Source organism: Neolamprologus brichardi, chromosome 2 (genome assembly GCF_056152115.1).
Source record: "Neolamprologus brichardi isolate AB-2024 chromosome 2, ASM5615211v1, whole genome shotgun sequence".
Classification (NCBI taxonomy): domain Eukaryota; kingdom Metazoa; phylum Chordata; class Actinopteri; order Cichliformes; family Cichlidae; genus Neolamprologus; species Neolamprologus brichardi.
Genome location: NC_142105.1, coordinates 26,873,552 through 26,889,750, shown reverse-complemented (window position 1 = coordinate 26,889,750; position 16,199 = coordinate 26,873,552). Strand labels below are relative to the sequence as shown.

Genomic DNA, 16,199 nt, shown 5'->3' with positions numbered 1-16,199 from the left:
CGTATTTATATAGCTTTTCAAGTTGCAAAGACAGGGAAGTGTCACGATCAAAGCTTTCAGTTCAGGTACCCTAATCATACTAGTGAATATTACCTTCCATAAATACAATGTTATTCAGGTATGCATCCCTCCTTTACTACAAAAATACGTACATAAATAAAAATAACAAAATAAGATAAAATAGGATAAAATAAATATATTTTCCTTTTTTCTGAATAAAGAAATTTCTTTCTTGCTTTTCTTTACGGTACCAGTACACTGCACTTAGGGAGAACCAAACAAAATATGATTTCATGTTATTTACCTGCACTACAAAACTTCAACACGGATATACAGAACACTGATTAAAATTATTTGCATCATATAGTAAAATGGACCGCATGTTTTATCTCCAAAGAGAGTGGTGTTTGCCAGGAGGGAATTTTGTTTTCATTCCCGAAACAGCTTTAAGTAAAAACGTGCTCTTACCTCTTCAGATGTTCTTCTCCTATCAGGAAGCACGAGAGTATTTGCATGACTGCCCGGTACTATAGTAGATCCTATACTCATTCTTGGTCCAACGAGCATGTACCGCTTCTCTCCTGATCTGTACTGGATGCTGTGACACAGTGTCCCATCATAATTAGTCTCTGGCAGATATTTTGAAGTATAGTCTATGGATTTGGAGCACTGCATTGTAATCAGCACTACGATGCTGACAAGAAAAAGTACAGAAACTGCGCCCAAAGTTATCATGAGGTAAAATATGACATTACTGTCCTCATCATCTTTTGCTGCGCTTTTAACATCAGAAGCTGCAAAAGCCTCTTTGGGCTCCACAAGTTTGACAATCACAGTAGCTGTTGCTGAGAGAGAAACGTTTCCGTTGTCTTTGACCAGTATGAGCAGTTTATGCTCAGCCTCGTCTGTCTCTGTGAATGAGCGAAGTGTTCTGATCTGTCCTGTATAGCGGTCCAAAGCAAAGAGACTGTGGTCAGTAACTTCTTGCAGTGAAAAGAGCAACCAGCCGTTATATCCTATATCAGCGTCATAGGCTCTGACTTTAGTCACCAAGTGTCCTGCGTTGACGTTTCGGGGAATCTCCTCCACACCTTGAGCAGAACCGTTGGAGGTGAGTGGATACAGGATGACTGGAGCGTTGTCGTTCTGATCCAGGATGAAGACGCTGACTGTGACGTTGCTGCTTAGTGACGGAGTTCCAGAATCTGAGGCAACAACTTGGAACTGGAAAGTTTTCAGCGTTTCAAAGTCAAAACTTTTCAGCGCGGTGATTTGTCCATTATCCGAATTTACATTTAGGAAAGATGTAATAGCATCCTGTAGACCATCACCTCTGAGAATTTTATATGTAATCGCTGCATTTTCATTCAAATCATCATCAACTGCGCTCACAGAAAATATTTCTGCGCCCGGGGTATTGTTTTCTATCAAATACAACTCAAATGGATTCTGACTAAACACTGGTGTGTTATCATTTACATCTGACACCTGAACACTCAGTGTTTTTACTGTTGAAAGTTGAGGTTCACCGCAATCAGTAGCTGTTATTGTGATATCATAGCGGGAAACAGTTTCTCTGTCTAAACGGCCCTTTGTAACGAGCGAGTACATGTTTTCCTCAAGTGATGGCCTCAGATCAAATGGAACATCCTGCGATACTTTACAAATAACCTTCCCATTAACGCCTGAATCTTTGTCCACAACGCTGATGAGGGCGATGACAGTACCGGGCTTTGAATCCTCTGGGATTAAACTGGACAGTGACGTTACTTCAATGTCTGGTTTATTGTCGTTCACGTCCTTTATTTTAATCATTACTCTACTTTCGGTTTTCCAGGGTGGCTGACCTTTATCTGAAGCCTGCAAATCAAGCCTGTACAGCTCCGTTTCCTCAAAGTCTACGTTTCCCTTTACACGAATCTCACCGGTTATGCTGTCCAATTCAAAGGTATCGTGCACTTTTTTCTTTTGTATTTTACCAAAGTTGTATTCAATGTTGCCATTGGAACCTTCATCCAAATCTGTAGCATTTAATTTTACAACAAATGTTCCTATTGGTGCATTTTCATCCAGTGACACAGTATATACATCTTTGCTGAACACAGGTCGGTTATCATTCGTGTCTAGCACGGTGATGGTTAAATTAAGGCTTCCTGATTTCGCTGGACTCCCCCCATCAACGGCTGTTAACAGTAAACGATGCTCAGCCTTTTGCTCTCTATCCAAAGGCCTTTTTAGCACTAAAAAGGGCATCTTGTCCTCTTCACTGTCTCTGACTTCAATATCAAATAAATCTGTGGGATTCAGTGTGTATTTTCGAAGTGATTGTGCACCAAAATCAGGGTCTCGGGCAGCATGAATTTGGAAACGAGTACCTGGAGGCGTATTCTCTGCTATTTCCAGTCGCTGTTCGCTTTCTGGAAAAGTCGGCGAATGATCATTAATATCGGTTATTTCAACTCCAACATAATGTATTTCCAGTGGGCTTTCAACAACAATTTTCAGGTTTATCAAACAAACCTTGCTTCCATCACAGAGCTCTTCACGATCCATTTTTTTGCCAACGTAAAACACTCCATTGTTCTGATTTAACTGAAACAGATCGTGATTTGGACCCGAAACAATACGGAATTTCCTGCCAGTTAAACTGCTGATCTCTAGTCCTAAATCCTTTGCAACATTTCCAACAGGGTATCCCACCTGAACTTCTTCTGGAACAGAGTATCTTAGCTGGGCCAAAATTCTCTCCGCAAAGCACAGCAACACAATCCCGGCGACCCACCAGCAGTTCACGCGGTGTCTTTGTCCTCCTTCCCCCATCCCGAGGTAAATATATAAGGGTTTTCTCGGAGGCAAACTCAGTTATCCTATCGCTTATGGAGTCAGTCTCATTAGAACATTTTCGTGATTCTCCAGAAGATGAAATTCTATTAACGAAGATTTACCGCTGTTCGTTTTATTTGATATCTAGCATCCTCTGCACACTCCCTGTGTACACCTCCACCAGATAGGAACCACAGATGGGCAGGGCCTGTGCAGAATGAAGCGCACAACCATTCCCTATGCCATACCGACACCAAGTGGTCACAATAGTATGATACGAAACGCTTTGGATGAAGCTGAAGCCTGCCTGTTACAGCCTTCATATCTGGTATTCTTTAAGTAACTCAAAATGTGATTCAAATAGTTTTTATTAAAAAGCAAATAGGATAAATAATAATCCCTTCAGTCGAGAACACTTATAGAGCACTCAGTCCCGCCTACTACAGACTTTCTGAAAGGGATGTAATTAAGTCAGGGCAGACATTCATTTGCTATGGCGGTCGGTTTTGACCGGGAACACCACAGATGTAACAAAGTTGATTAAAAAACTAAAAATTCAACGAAAGAGGTGCTCATCACTTTTATATGTTCAAGTGCATAGTGTGGAGGAAGTCATCAGGACTCGAGGCAATCGGATGTAAAACAAAATATTTGTGAGTTTTTTTTATTTGTAAATCGGTCAGATTTGACCCGAACACGACAGGAAGGTTAATAACGCTATTAGAAAGCTTTCTTCGTGTAAGTAATTTAAAAACAAAACCTCTTCACTTACTTAAACTTATTAATGTTTGTCGGTAGCAAAAAAGACAGGCAGTTGGACTTTATCAAGGAGAACAGAGTGACTTCGGAAGCATGAAAACTTCATCCAGCTAACCAAAGCGATGTTTCTTAATGTTTATATCTCAGTTACATATTGCGGATAGGAAAATTTGAACAAGACATGCTTTAAAAAATACATTGTGACAAGAGTTTCAGGGACAACATTGCAGCAAAACATTTATAGGAACGCCAGGATAAACATGGTTGTGCAAAAGTTTGGTATTAAGGTCTTACCTCTTCAGTAGCACCTCTTCTATCGGGAAGCACAAGTGTATTTGCATGGCTGCCCGGTACTATAGTAGATCCTATACTCATTCTGGGTCCAACGAGCATGTACCGCTTCTCTCCTGATCTGTACTGGATGCTGTGACACAGTGTCCCATCATAATTAGTCTCTGGCAAATATTTAGAAGTATAGTCTGTGGATTTGGAGCACTGCATTGCAATCAGCACGATGATGCTTATGAGAAAAAGTACAGAAACTGCGCCCAAAGTTATCATGAGGTAAAATATGACATTACTGTCCTCATCATCTTTTGCTGCACTTTTAACATCAGAAGCTGCAAAAGCCTCTTTGGGCTCCACAAGTTTGACAATCACAGTAGCTGTTGCTGAGAGAGAAACGTTGCCGTTGTCTTTGACCAGTATGAGCAGTTTATGCTCAGCCTCGTCTGTCTCTGTGAATGAGCGAAGTGTTCTGATCTGTCCTGTATAGCGGTCCAAAGCAAAGAGACTGTGGTCAGTCACTTCCTGCAGTGAAAAGAGCAGCCAGCCGTTATATCCTATATCAGCGTCATAGGCTCTGACTTTAGTCACCAAGTGTCCTGCGTTGACGTTTCGTGGAATCTCCTCCACACCTTGAGCAGAGCCGTTGAAGCTGAGTGGATACAGGATGACTGGAGCGTTGTCGTTCTGATCCAGGATGAAGACGTTGACTGTGACATTGTTGCTTAGTGACGGAGTTCCAGAATCTGAGGCAACAACTTGAAACTGAAAAGTTTTCAGTGTTTCAAAGTCAAAACTTTTAAGGGCAGTGATTTGTCCATTATCCGCATTAATATTTAAAAATACTGCGTTTTTCTGTTGACTGCTTTGCTCTCTGATTATACGATAAGTTAAAGCCGCGTTTTCATTCAAATCTTTATCTGAGGCAGAAACTGAAAATATCGGCTTTCCAGGCTCGTTATTCTCTACCAGGTAAAGTTCAACTGGATTCTGTGCATATTGTGGCGCATTATCATTCACGTCTGACACATCAATACTCAAAGTTCTGGATGTAGACAGAGGAGGCACGCCACAGTCTGTAGCTGTTATTGTGACGTCGTAATGGGAAACTGATTCTCGGTCTAATTTATGTTTAATAACCAAGGAGTACATGTTATCTTGAAATGACGGCTTTAAATCAAATGGGATATTGTCTGAAAGACTGCATATTACTTTACCGTTTAAACCCGCGTCTTGGTCTGTAACACTGATCAAAGCCACCACAGTCCCAGGTTTGGAATCTTCTGATACAATCTTTGACAAAGATGTTACCTCTATCTCAGGTTTATTATCATTTACGTCCAGCACCTTGATAATCACCCTGCAGTCGGTACTCATCGGAGGTTGTCCTTTGTCTGTGGCGTGGACGTCCAACTTGTATACCTCAATATTCTCAAAGTCAATTTCTCCTTTGACTCGAATTTCACCAGTGTCCTTGTCTAGGCTAAATGTATCATATACTTTAGGGTCAAGTTCGCTTCCAAAAAAATACTCAATTTCTCCGTTCACACCCTGATCCAGATCATTTGCCTTTATCACAATTACACTTCTGTGCCTTTCTACATTTTCTGGTATCTTTACTGAATAAACCTCTTCGCTAAAAAAAGGGTGGTTATCATTTGAATCGAGGACTATGACTGTGACATTAAGAGTCCCTGATCTCGGTGGATTTCCGCCATCAATTGCTGTCAGTATCAATTTATGCTCATTCTCCTTTTCCCGATCCAGAGGCTTCTGTAAAACTAAGAATGGTATCTTGTCCTCTCCCCTGTCTCGAATTTGCAAACTAAACTGATCATTATTGTTTAATTTGTACATGCGTACAGTATTACTAACAACATCTGCATCGTGTGCAGCTGGCAACTGGAATCGTTTACCTGAGAGAGTCGACTCGTAAATTTCTAATACTTTTTCATCATCAGGAAAGGTGGGCGAATTATCATTTATATCTATGATTTCCACGCCCACATGTTGTATTTCCATGGGGTTATCAGCTACCATTTTTAGGTTTATCAAACACGGGGAAATGTTTTCACAGAGCTCCTCTCGGTCGATTTTTCCATGAACCTGCAAGAGACCATTGTTCGGATTTACTTCAAACTGAGCATCTTCAGCTCCGGAGACAATACGAAACCGTCGTTCCTCCAGTAAACTGATGTCCAGTCCCAGATCCTTTGCCACATTCCCAACAACACTTCCTACCTTTACTTCCTCTGGAATTGAATATTTTATCTGAGCTGAAACCCGCTCCGCACAGCTGAGCATCAGACAAAAGCTGATAGCAACCCACCAGCACTGCGTTCCTCGTCTTTGTCCTACTGCCTCCATCTTTCGATTAGACAACAAACAGCGCATCCACTCACAGGTCTTTACATCCAAGATAATGGTCTAACATTAAATTATCAAAACATCCACTCTGAAATATACCCCATATTCCGAAGATTCCCACGTAAAAATTTACTACATTTGTGTCTGTTTAAGATCCCGTCTCTCTGTTCACCAGAACAAAACCTCTGTGGAAGGGGCAGGGCCAGTGCTATAACACAAAAACTGGATGCTGATATGACACTGACACCACGTGGACTCAATTTGTTTAAGTTATGAGTTTTCTCATTATTTGAAGGTTTTTGTTTGACTTGTGTTGTTATCGTTGTTGTTGTTTGTTGTTTTGGGTTTTTTTGTACGATAAGATAGTTGGTCTTCGTATGCGGCCCTCTGCAATGGGCTTACTGCACCTGAGTAGTCTACTTAACCCAGCAAGCAAAACTATTGACATCATTGACAACACAGGCCCATGTATCGTTTTTTAAAACATACCATTACAAAATCTATAACACACACACATATATATATATATATATATATATATATATATATATATATATATATATATATATATATATATATATATATATATATATCATGTTACTTTTCTGAACTACACAACTTCAATACGGACATAAAGAACACTGATTAGACTTATTTGCTTTGCATAGTAAAAATGGGTCGCGTGTTTTATCTCCATAGAGAGTCGTGGTTGCCAGGAGGAAATTTTATTTTCATTCGCGAAACAGCTTTATTGAAAACATGGTCTTACCTCTTCAGTAGCACCTCTTCTGTCGGGAAGTGCGAGAGTATTTGCATGGCTGCCAGGTACTATAGTAGATCCTATACTCATTCTGGGGCCAACTAGCATGTACCGCTTCTCTCCTGATCTGTACTGGATGCTGTGACACAGTGTTCCATCATAATTAGGCTCTTGCAAATATTTAGGAGTATAGTCTGTGGATTTGGAGCACTGCATTGTAATCAGCACGATGATACTGACGAGAAAAAGCACAGAAACTGCGCCCAAAGTTATCATGAGGTAAAAAATCACATTACTGTCCTCATCATCTTTTGCTGCACTTTTAACATCAGAAGCTGCAAAAGCCTCTTTGGGCTCCACAAGTTTGACAATCACAGTAGCTGTTGCTGAGAGAGAAACGTTGCCGTTGTCTTTGACCAGTATGAGCAGTTTATGCTCAGCCTCGTCTGTCTCTGTGAATGAGCGAAGTGTTCTGATCTGTCCTGTATAGCGGTCCAAAGCAAAGAGACTGTGGTCAGTAACTTCCTGGAGGGAAAAGAGCAACCAGCCGTTATATCCTATATCAGCGTCATAGGCTCTGACTTTAGTCACTAAGTGTCCTGCGTTGACGTTTCGGGGAATCTCCTCCACACCTTGAGCAGAACCGTTGGAGCTGAGTGGGTACAGGATGACTGGAGCGTTGTCGTTCTGATCCAGGATGAAGACGCTGACTGTGACGTTGCTGCTTAGTGACGGAGTTCCAGAATCTGAGGCAACAACTTGGAATTGGAAAGTTTTCAGCGTTTCAAAGTCAAAACTTTTCAGGGCAGTGATTTGTCCATTATCCGAATGTACATTTAGGAAAGATGTAATAGCATCCTGTAGACCATCACCTCTGAGAATTTTATATGTAATCGCTGCATTTTCATTCAAATCATCATCAACTGCGCTCACAGAAAATATTGGTGCGCCCGGGGTGTTGTTTTCTATCAAATACAACTCAAATGGATTCTGACTAAAAACTGGTCTGTTGTCATTTACATCTGACACCTGAACACTCAGTGTTTTTACTGTTGAAAGTTGAGGTTCACCGCAATCAGTAGCTGTTATCGTGATATCGTAGCGGGAAACAGTTTCTCTGTCTAAACGGCCCTTTGTAACGAGCGAGTACATGTTTTCCTCAAGTGATGGCCTCAGATCAAATGGAACATCCTGCGATACTTTACAAATAACCTTCCCATTAACGCCTGAATCTTTGTCCACAACGCTGATGAGAGCGATGACAGTGCCGGGTTTTGAATCCTCTGGGATTAAACTGGACAGTGACGTTACTTCAATGTCTGGTTTATTGTCGTTCACGTCCTTTATTTTAATCACAACTCTACTTTCGGCTGTCCAGGGTGGCTGACCTTTATCTGAAGCCTGCAAATCAAGCCTGTACAGCTCCGTTTCCTCAAAGTCTACGTTTCCCTTTACACGAATCTCACCGGTTATGCTGTCCAATTCAAAGGTGTCGTGCACCTTTTTCTTTTGTGTTTTTCCAAAGTTGTATTCAATTTCACTATTCAAACCTTCATCCTTATCTGTAGCGTTTAATTTTATAACTAGGGTCCCTTTTGGTGCATTTTCATCCAGTGACACAGTATATACATCTTTGCTGAACACAGGTCGGTTATCATTCGCGTCTAGCACGGTGATGGTTAAATTAAGGTTTCCTGATTTCGCTGGACTCCCCCCATCAACGGCTGTTAACAGTAAACGATGCTCTGCCTTTTGCTCTCTATCCAAAGGCCTTTTTAGCACTAAAAAGGGCATCTTGTCCTCTTCACTGTCTCTGACTTCAATATCAAATAAATCCGTGGGATTCAGTGTGTATTTTCGAACTGAATGTGCACCAAAATCGGGGTCTCGGGCAGCATGAATTTGGAAACGATTACCTGGAGGAGTATTCTCCGCGATTTTCAGTCGCTGTTCGCTTTCTGGAAAGGTCGGTGAATTATCATTAATATCGGTTATTTCAACTCCAACATAATGTATTTCCAGTGGGCTTTCAACAACAATTTTCAGGTTTATCAAACAAACCTTGCTTCCATCACAGAGCTCTTCACGATCCATCTTTTTCCCAACATACAACACTCCATTGTTCTGATTTAACTGAAACAGATCGTGATTTGGACCCGAAACAATACGAAATTTCCTGCCAGTTAAACTGCTGATCTCTAGTCCTAAATCCTTTGCAACATTTCCAACAGGGTATCCCACCTGAACTTCTTCTGGAACGGAGTATCTTAACTGGGCCAAAATCCTCTCCGCAAAGCACAGCAACACAATCCCGGCGACCCACCAGCAATTCGCACGGTGTCTTTGTCCTCCTTCCTTCATCCCGACGTAAATATATAAGGGCTTACTCGGATGAAAACTCAGTGATCCCATCGCTTATGATGTCAGTCTTATTAGAATATGTTCACGAATCTCTAAAAGGTGAAATTCCATTGACGAAAATTAACCGCTGTTCGTTTTATTTGATATCTAGCCTCATTTGCACACTCCCTGTGTACACCTCCACCAGATAAGAACCACAGATGGGCAGGGCCTGTATAGAATGAAGCGCAACCATTCCCTATGCCATACTGACACCAAGTGGTCACTACAGTATGATACGAAACCAAAACACTACACCTGTTCCCTTTTCCCGCCACTTTACTTTTGACTTTTCGAAGTCTAACGCTTTGATGGAAACTGAAGCCTGCCTGCTACAGCTGGTCGCCGTCATATCTGGTATTCTGTCAAAAACTCAAAACTGTAAGTCAAATGTCTTTTATTAGAAAGTAAATAGGATCAATAATAATGCCTTCAGTGGAAAATACTTAAAGGGCACGCAATCCCGCCTACTACAGACTTTTTGATGGTGTATAATTAAGTCAGGGCAGACAGGAAAGATATACTGTATGTTCCACAGAAGCGGAGCGTAAGAATGCTGAGAGAAATGGACATCTAAACGTTATTTGAAAGACCGGTGAAGTGATTGTTGTCTTAAATGGTTAATTCCCCAGAATTAAACAATTTCAGCACATTGGACAGCGCAGTTACGCTGACACAGTCAAAAGTGGAAATATCTATAACGATAACTGCATTTATCGTTTTTATTTTTCTATTTTTAATAACACTGTCTTCACTTACTTAAACTGATTAATGTTTGTCAGCAGCAAGCAAGACAAGCCTGGGGACTTTCTTGAAGAGAACAGATTGGCTTCGGAAGCAAATAATTTTTTTACAGCTAACTTTAACCGATGTTCGATAATACATATATGTCAGTAACATAATTGGAACATTTGAACAAAAGTGAAACACATGCTTTAAAAGACCACATTGTGACAAGAGTTTCAGAGACAGCATTACAGCAAAAAAAAACTAGAGAAACGCAAGGATAAACGTGGTTGTGCATAAGATTGGTATTAAGGTCTTACCTCTTCAGTAGCACCTCTTCTGTCGGGAAGCACAAGTGTATTTGCATGGCTTCCTGGTACTATAGTAGATCCTATACTCATTCTGGGTCCAACGAGCATGTACCGCTTCTCTCCTGATCTGTACTGGATGCTGTGACACAGTGTTCCATCATAATTAGTCTCTGGAAGATATTTAGATGTATAGTCTGTGGACCTGGAGCACTGCATTGCAATCAGCACAATAATGCTGACGAGAAAAAGTACAGAAACTGCGCCCAAAGTTATCATGAGGTAAAAGATCACATTACTGTCCTCGTCATCTTTTGCTGCACTTTTAACATCAGAAGCTGCAAAAGCCTCTTTGGGCTCCACAAGTTTGACAATCACAGTAGCTGTTGCTGAGAGAGAAACGTTGCCGTTGTCTTTGACCAGTATGAGCAGTTTATGCTCAGCCTCGTCTGTCTCTGTGAATGAGCGAAGTGTTCTGATCTGTCCTGTGTAGCGGTCCAAAGCAAAGAGACTGTGGTCAGTAACTTCCTGGAGGGAAAAGAGCAACCAGCCGTTATATCCTATATCAGCGTCATAGGCTCTGACTTTAGTCACTAAGTGTCCTGCGTTGACGTTTCGGGGAATCTCTTCCACACCTTGAGCAGAACCGTTGGAGCTGAGTGGATACAGGATGACTGGAGCGTTGTCGTTCTGATCCAGGATGAAGACGTTGACTGTGACATTGTTGCTTAGTGACGGAGTTCCAGAATCTGAGGCAACAACTTGGAACTTGAAAGTTTTCAGCGTTTCAAAGTCAAAACTTTTTAGTGCTGAAATCGTTCCGTTTGCTTCGTTTATATTTAAAAACGTGGTTATAGTGAGCCCCGGGCTCATACGGACAAGTGAATATGTCACTGCCGCGTTTTCACCTCCATCCGCGTCAGTAGCACTGACTGAGAAAATGGACATTCCTGCCTTGTTATTTTCAAGTACATAAAAGGTATACGGGCTTTCAGTGAAAAGAGGCCTGTTATCGTTAACATCTTGCACCTCTACCTGTATTACCTTTGTTGATGACATAGTTGGAATTCCTAAATCCTTAGCTGTTACTGTAATGGTATACATATGCGCTGTTTCCTTATCCAGGTAATCTTTGGTAACCAAAGAGTATGACTGACCGTCAGGGGAGGGCTTCAAATCAAAAGGTAAATGAAGGGGCACGCTGCAAACCACCTGTCCGTTCACACCTGAGTCAAGATCCGTCACACCCATCAATGCCACCACGGTTCCAGGGGGCGCATCTTCTGGAATGCTACTCGAAAAAGATGTGATTTCTATTTCTGGTGGGTTATCATTCACATCTTCCACTCTAATAATTACGCTGCAGAGTGTGGACAGAGCCACAGCACCTTTGTCCGTAGCCAGTACTTTAATCTCGTAAACTTGGGTTTCCTCGTAGTCCAGGCGTCCTTTCACAGCTAGTTTTCCAGTTTTACTATCCAAATCAAACGTATCGGACGAGAGTCCTCTAAGTTTACTCTTTAAAGAATATTCAATCTCACCGTTCAGCCCTTCGTCTGAGTCAGATGCATTTACCGTCAGCAGAAATGTTCCAGCGGGTGCGTTTTCCTTTATTGTTACTGTGTACTTTTGTTTTTCACAGACTGGTGGATTGTCATTTACATCTGATACAATTACCGTGACATTAATCGTTCCAGATTTTGATGGTTTTCCTCCATCTGTAGCTGTTAATAGTAACCAATGCTGAGCTGTATGTTCTCTATCCAAAGGTCTTTGTAATACTAGGAACGGAACTTTCCCGTCATCCCCAAATTCCTCTGTTTCCAAACGAAAATACTGGTACGGATTTAGCTTATATGAATGTAATGAATTCAAACCCACATCTAAATCGTGTGCTCCTTCCAGCTGAAATCGAGACCCCACTAAGGCAGACTCCAGCACCTCCAGTGTGTAATTTTCTTCAGGAAATTTCGGCGAATTGTCATTTACATCGAGGATTTCAACTACGACCTGGTGCATTTCGAGTGGATTTTCTACAAGTGCTTTTAAATTCGTGACACATGGGGCAGTTTTTGCACACAGCTCCTCTCTGTCTAATCTCTGGTTCACTAACAAAACTCCATCCCTTGGATTTACCTCGAACAGATCTCGCTTTGTTCCTTGCACAACACGAAGATTCCTCTCAGCCAGTCTCCCAAGATCCAGTCCGAGGTCTTTGGCTACATTTCCAACCGCTGTTCCGGGTTTTAATTCTTCCTGAATGGAGTACCTTATTTGAGCAGAGATTCCTTCTAATTTGGTCAGAATCAGCAGCGCCAGACAAAAGGAAAACCACACATCCTTCCATCGTGCTTTCACGTCCGTGATCTCCATTGTTTGACAAAAGCTTTTTAGTTGGCGGTGGAAAAAATCCTTAAACTAGCCTATTTAGGAATTCTTAATTCCCTCGAATGAAAAATAAAGTATAAATGTCTGCGAAAGCCATAATTTTAGCAGCAGGGCGTCTGCTAGGTCGTTCTATCAAACCGTCTCTTTGGTTGTTACTGAGTATACATATAGAAGAAAAGATGGCCATTTATACGCCGTCAGTGTGGTGATATGTAGTGTGATAGCACCACCCGCTGTCACTGTAACGATGCTGCACTGACTATATAACCTATCCCTTTCAGTTTAGCCCAAATATTGTTGCTCAAACATTAGCCCACATCAGCATTTTACACAATACTAAATAGAAATTATGAGCAGACACTTTGAATATTTCCTTTTTATTTTTAAAGTGTACAAGCATATTCTGAAGTACAAACTCGAGATAGTCGAGAGAGGAAGTCTCCCCGCCCCAGTTCTTAAGAGTTGAAAGTTTTACTCCCAGTAAGTCCTGAATATAACTTTGACAGATTTCACCCTCTTGCGTTTCAGCTGACCATCATGGAATAACCAATAGATTTTCTTGTTATCCCTACATTTAACTGCTCTCAATAAATAGTAAGTTGAACTATTTAATCTGAGCTTTTCTTCTCATTTTAGATTCTTCTTCCCTTCTAGATTTCTGGCAAACTACATCTTTTTGGGAGGAAATCTCCATGCAAACAATAGGAAAACATTCTACAAGGACTGATATGTAATACAAAGTTTTAACTACTTTAGTATGTTATTGTTAAACCTGAACACATTCTCTCTGCTTACACTGCATGCGACCTTCCAGCACACACCCACAGTCTTTAGCCTATTTCAGATGTGAGCAGTGACATCGTATGGAATCAACCTGCAAGTACAGCTAGGAGTCCATTCACGTGGAACACATTGTTCTTATCTGAAAATAACAGCAGGCTTGCCTCTCTACCGCAGTGCAAATAGAAATGCGTGGGGAATTGTAAGAGAAAGAAGAACAGAACAATCCTCCTTGCAACAATTAGAAAAGCAAGTAACCTACATATAGCCTCAGATACTCGCACCCCTCCCACTTGCTACCCACGTATTGGTTTTGGATTTACGCTAAATATATACGTGCGCGTGCACGAGTGTTGCAGCATTCTGCATCACTTCCTCCCTTTTCAACCTCGATCACCCCCTTCTTGCTGCAGCAGTGATGCAGAGTGTTACAAACCACATGTTTTCTCTGTTTTATTATAAACCCCTGCTAAACGAATGTTGCAGTTATATTTTCACAGCCAAGCCTGGAAGCTGTGCATGCTTAAGTTGAGGGAGTGGTGCAGTCGTGCGGATATTACATTACAGGCACCTTCACAACTCCAGTGAGCAGAGCAGGTCGCCATGGCAACGCAGCTCTTTTAGGTGGGTCTCTGTCCGTGGTGCTGACAGCAAGCAGGCGCCCTCGCGAGAAGGAGAGGGGGAGGGGTGCGGAAGCCGTGAATTCTGCGGACAATATACACTGCATCCATGTACTTAAATAGTCTTAATTCGTGTGTGTGTGTGTGTGTGTGTGTGTGTGTGTGTGTGTGTGTGTGTGTGTGTGTGTGTGTATGAATGAAGAGAGAGAGAGAGAGCAACTGAGACACCAGGCATAAATTAAAAAAACACTGATGTGTGGTGTGCATGTGTTAACCTACTAGTGCCAGCTGGTTGTTGTTCCAGCGCTTTTGTTACACACTGGTGCATTGCTGTGTCATGCATCACTGTGCTAGTCTGTTAGTAGAGCAGAGCAGCGGACAACAGAAACCATATGAATGAAGAAAGAGGCAGAGAAATGTTTCTTTTCTCATCCTGTTTCCTACTTCAATTTGCTCCAACACAGTTTAATCATAACTAGAGTCAATTTAGAAGCCTTTGTTCTTGTTTTGCATATATAGACGCAGACATATATGGAGGTTTTGCTTGGTTATGCTAGAATGTGATTCTGAAATTAAAGTGTGAATAGAAGATGCTAAAATAACTAGTGCTGTTGGCCTGAATACTATTATTACCTCCTCGTGACCTCATCTCTCAGGGGAGATGAGGTCATGTCTGCACACAAAGAGTCTCAAAGAGAGACAGCCTTATTCTTTCAGCCAGCCACTGAATAAAATACAAATACACTCATTATCTTTAAAGCAGTGTTTATGATAAACAAAACATTTTGCATTGTAACAAAATGTTTTATATGCCCTTAATTTATTACACAGCTCGTGGCATTTATCACGATTCATAAGGCTTTGTTTAAAGATTCATATACTGAAGACTCGTGATGTGATTGCTCTTTTATTATGATTGTTTGCTTGGCCATATAATAACACATCGTGCATATATAGGCTCATAGAAGGCAGCACAGTACAGACACATAGCTGGAGCCATTCCCTTTGCCATCATGACAGAGGAACCCTCATAGATTTCCTGAAATACTTACCTGTCAAAATGTCCCTCTTGCTTTCACTTCACATGTTATATTCTTCAAATATCTAAAGTTTTTTGTTTGGTTGTTTTTTTATATAGATTAAATCAAGAAAAGTTGGTTAGTTTAGTACAAAAATCGAAACGCAAAACAAAAAGCGGAAGCAAATGGATGGATGGATGTTTTAATTATATATGACAATATAATTTGATCATTTGAATTTTAATCCATACTTACATTCTAGTGGTGGAAACTTCAGATCTTGAAGGAGAGCAGATCTAGAAGGGAGATTTTTGTGGAACTGTATGTATATGGTTTACTTTAGGAGGGTTTTTTTTTTAGATTTTGTTTGTCTTGTTGGTACTCGCATTCATGATATTTTTCTTCACACCATCCATATTAGGGATAAGAAAAACTAACAAATAAAAAAAGTCTTAGCAGCCTACAGAAACAGAAACAGCACTGTGTGCAAACTTTACCATGCTTTTATAGTTTTTGTGGAAACTGAACTGCAAGCAAATGAGACAGTGAAAGAATGACTGCAAAACTTATCTGTAGAATATCCTCCCACATTGTCTTGTGAAAAGATGGGGTTTTGTTACTAAACCTGTCTTAATAAGCCACTGATTTTTTTTTCTTTAAAATAAGTGAAAAAGCAACAAATATATAATTAATTTAATAGAATGGTAAAATAAAATGTGAAAGAGCAAATATCTTAATAAAGTAAATAAATCTGAAATTAATACAGTCAATTCAATAAGTATTAATACAAGCAGGTTCTACTGTAGAGAAACTTGACTGAGTTGGTTGACAAGTTTACAAAGATGGGACAGGAACTTGAACTTTGGCGTTTTAATGCATTTTTATTATAACAGATGAGTGTGTATGTCTCTCTCTCTTGATACTATCTATTTAGATGGTTAGACAAGTATTGCTTAAAATGTAT

The 16,199-nt window shown here is 40.8% G+C and overlaps 2 protein-coding genes and 2 pseudogenes across 2 annotated transcripts in view; all 4 read right to left on the bottom strand.

The window, feature by feature from the left end:
• Positions 1 to 6,234, bottom strand: part of LOC102780923 (protocadherin alpha-C2-like) — a 198,014-nt gene extending 191,780 nt beyond the window's left edge. Inside the window, exon 1 of the mRNA XM_087849862.1 lies at positions 3,877 to 6,234. Coding sequence (XP_087705988.1) covers positions 3,877 to 6,234 — 2,358 coding nt within the window. The remainder of the gene's footprint in view (positions 1 to 3,876) is intronic.
• On the bottom strand, positions 430 to 2,873 carry LOC148106154 (protocadherin alpha-3-like). The gene has a single exon (XM_087830035.1). It carries the CDS (start codon positions 2,818 to 2,820, stop codon positions 430 to 432), a length of 2,391 nt encoding a protein of 796 aa, XP_087686161.1. The 5' UTR covers positions 2,821 to 2,873.
• Positions 6,235 to 6,982: 748 nt separating the features above from the next.
• On the bottom strand, positions 6,983 to 9,355 carry LOC148106153 (protocadherin alpha-3 pseudogene; annotated as a pseudogene).
• Positions 9,356 to 10,428: 1,073 nt separating this feature from the next.
• Positions 10,429 to 12,801, bottom strand: LOC102798668 (protocadherin alpha-3 pseudogene; annotated as a pseudogene).
• Positions 12,802 to 16,199: the final 3,398 nt, after the last annotated feature.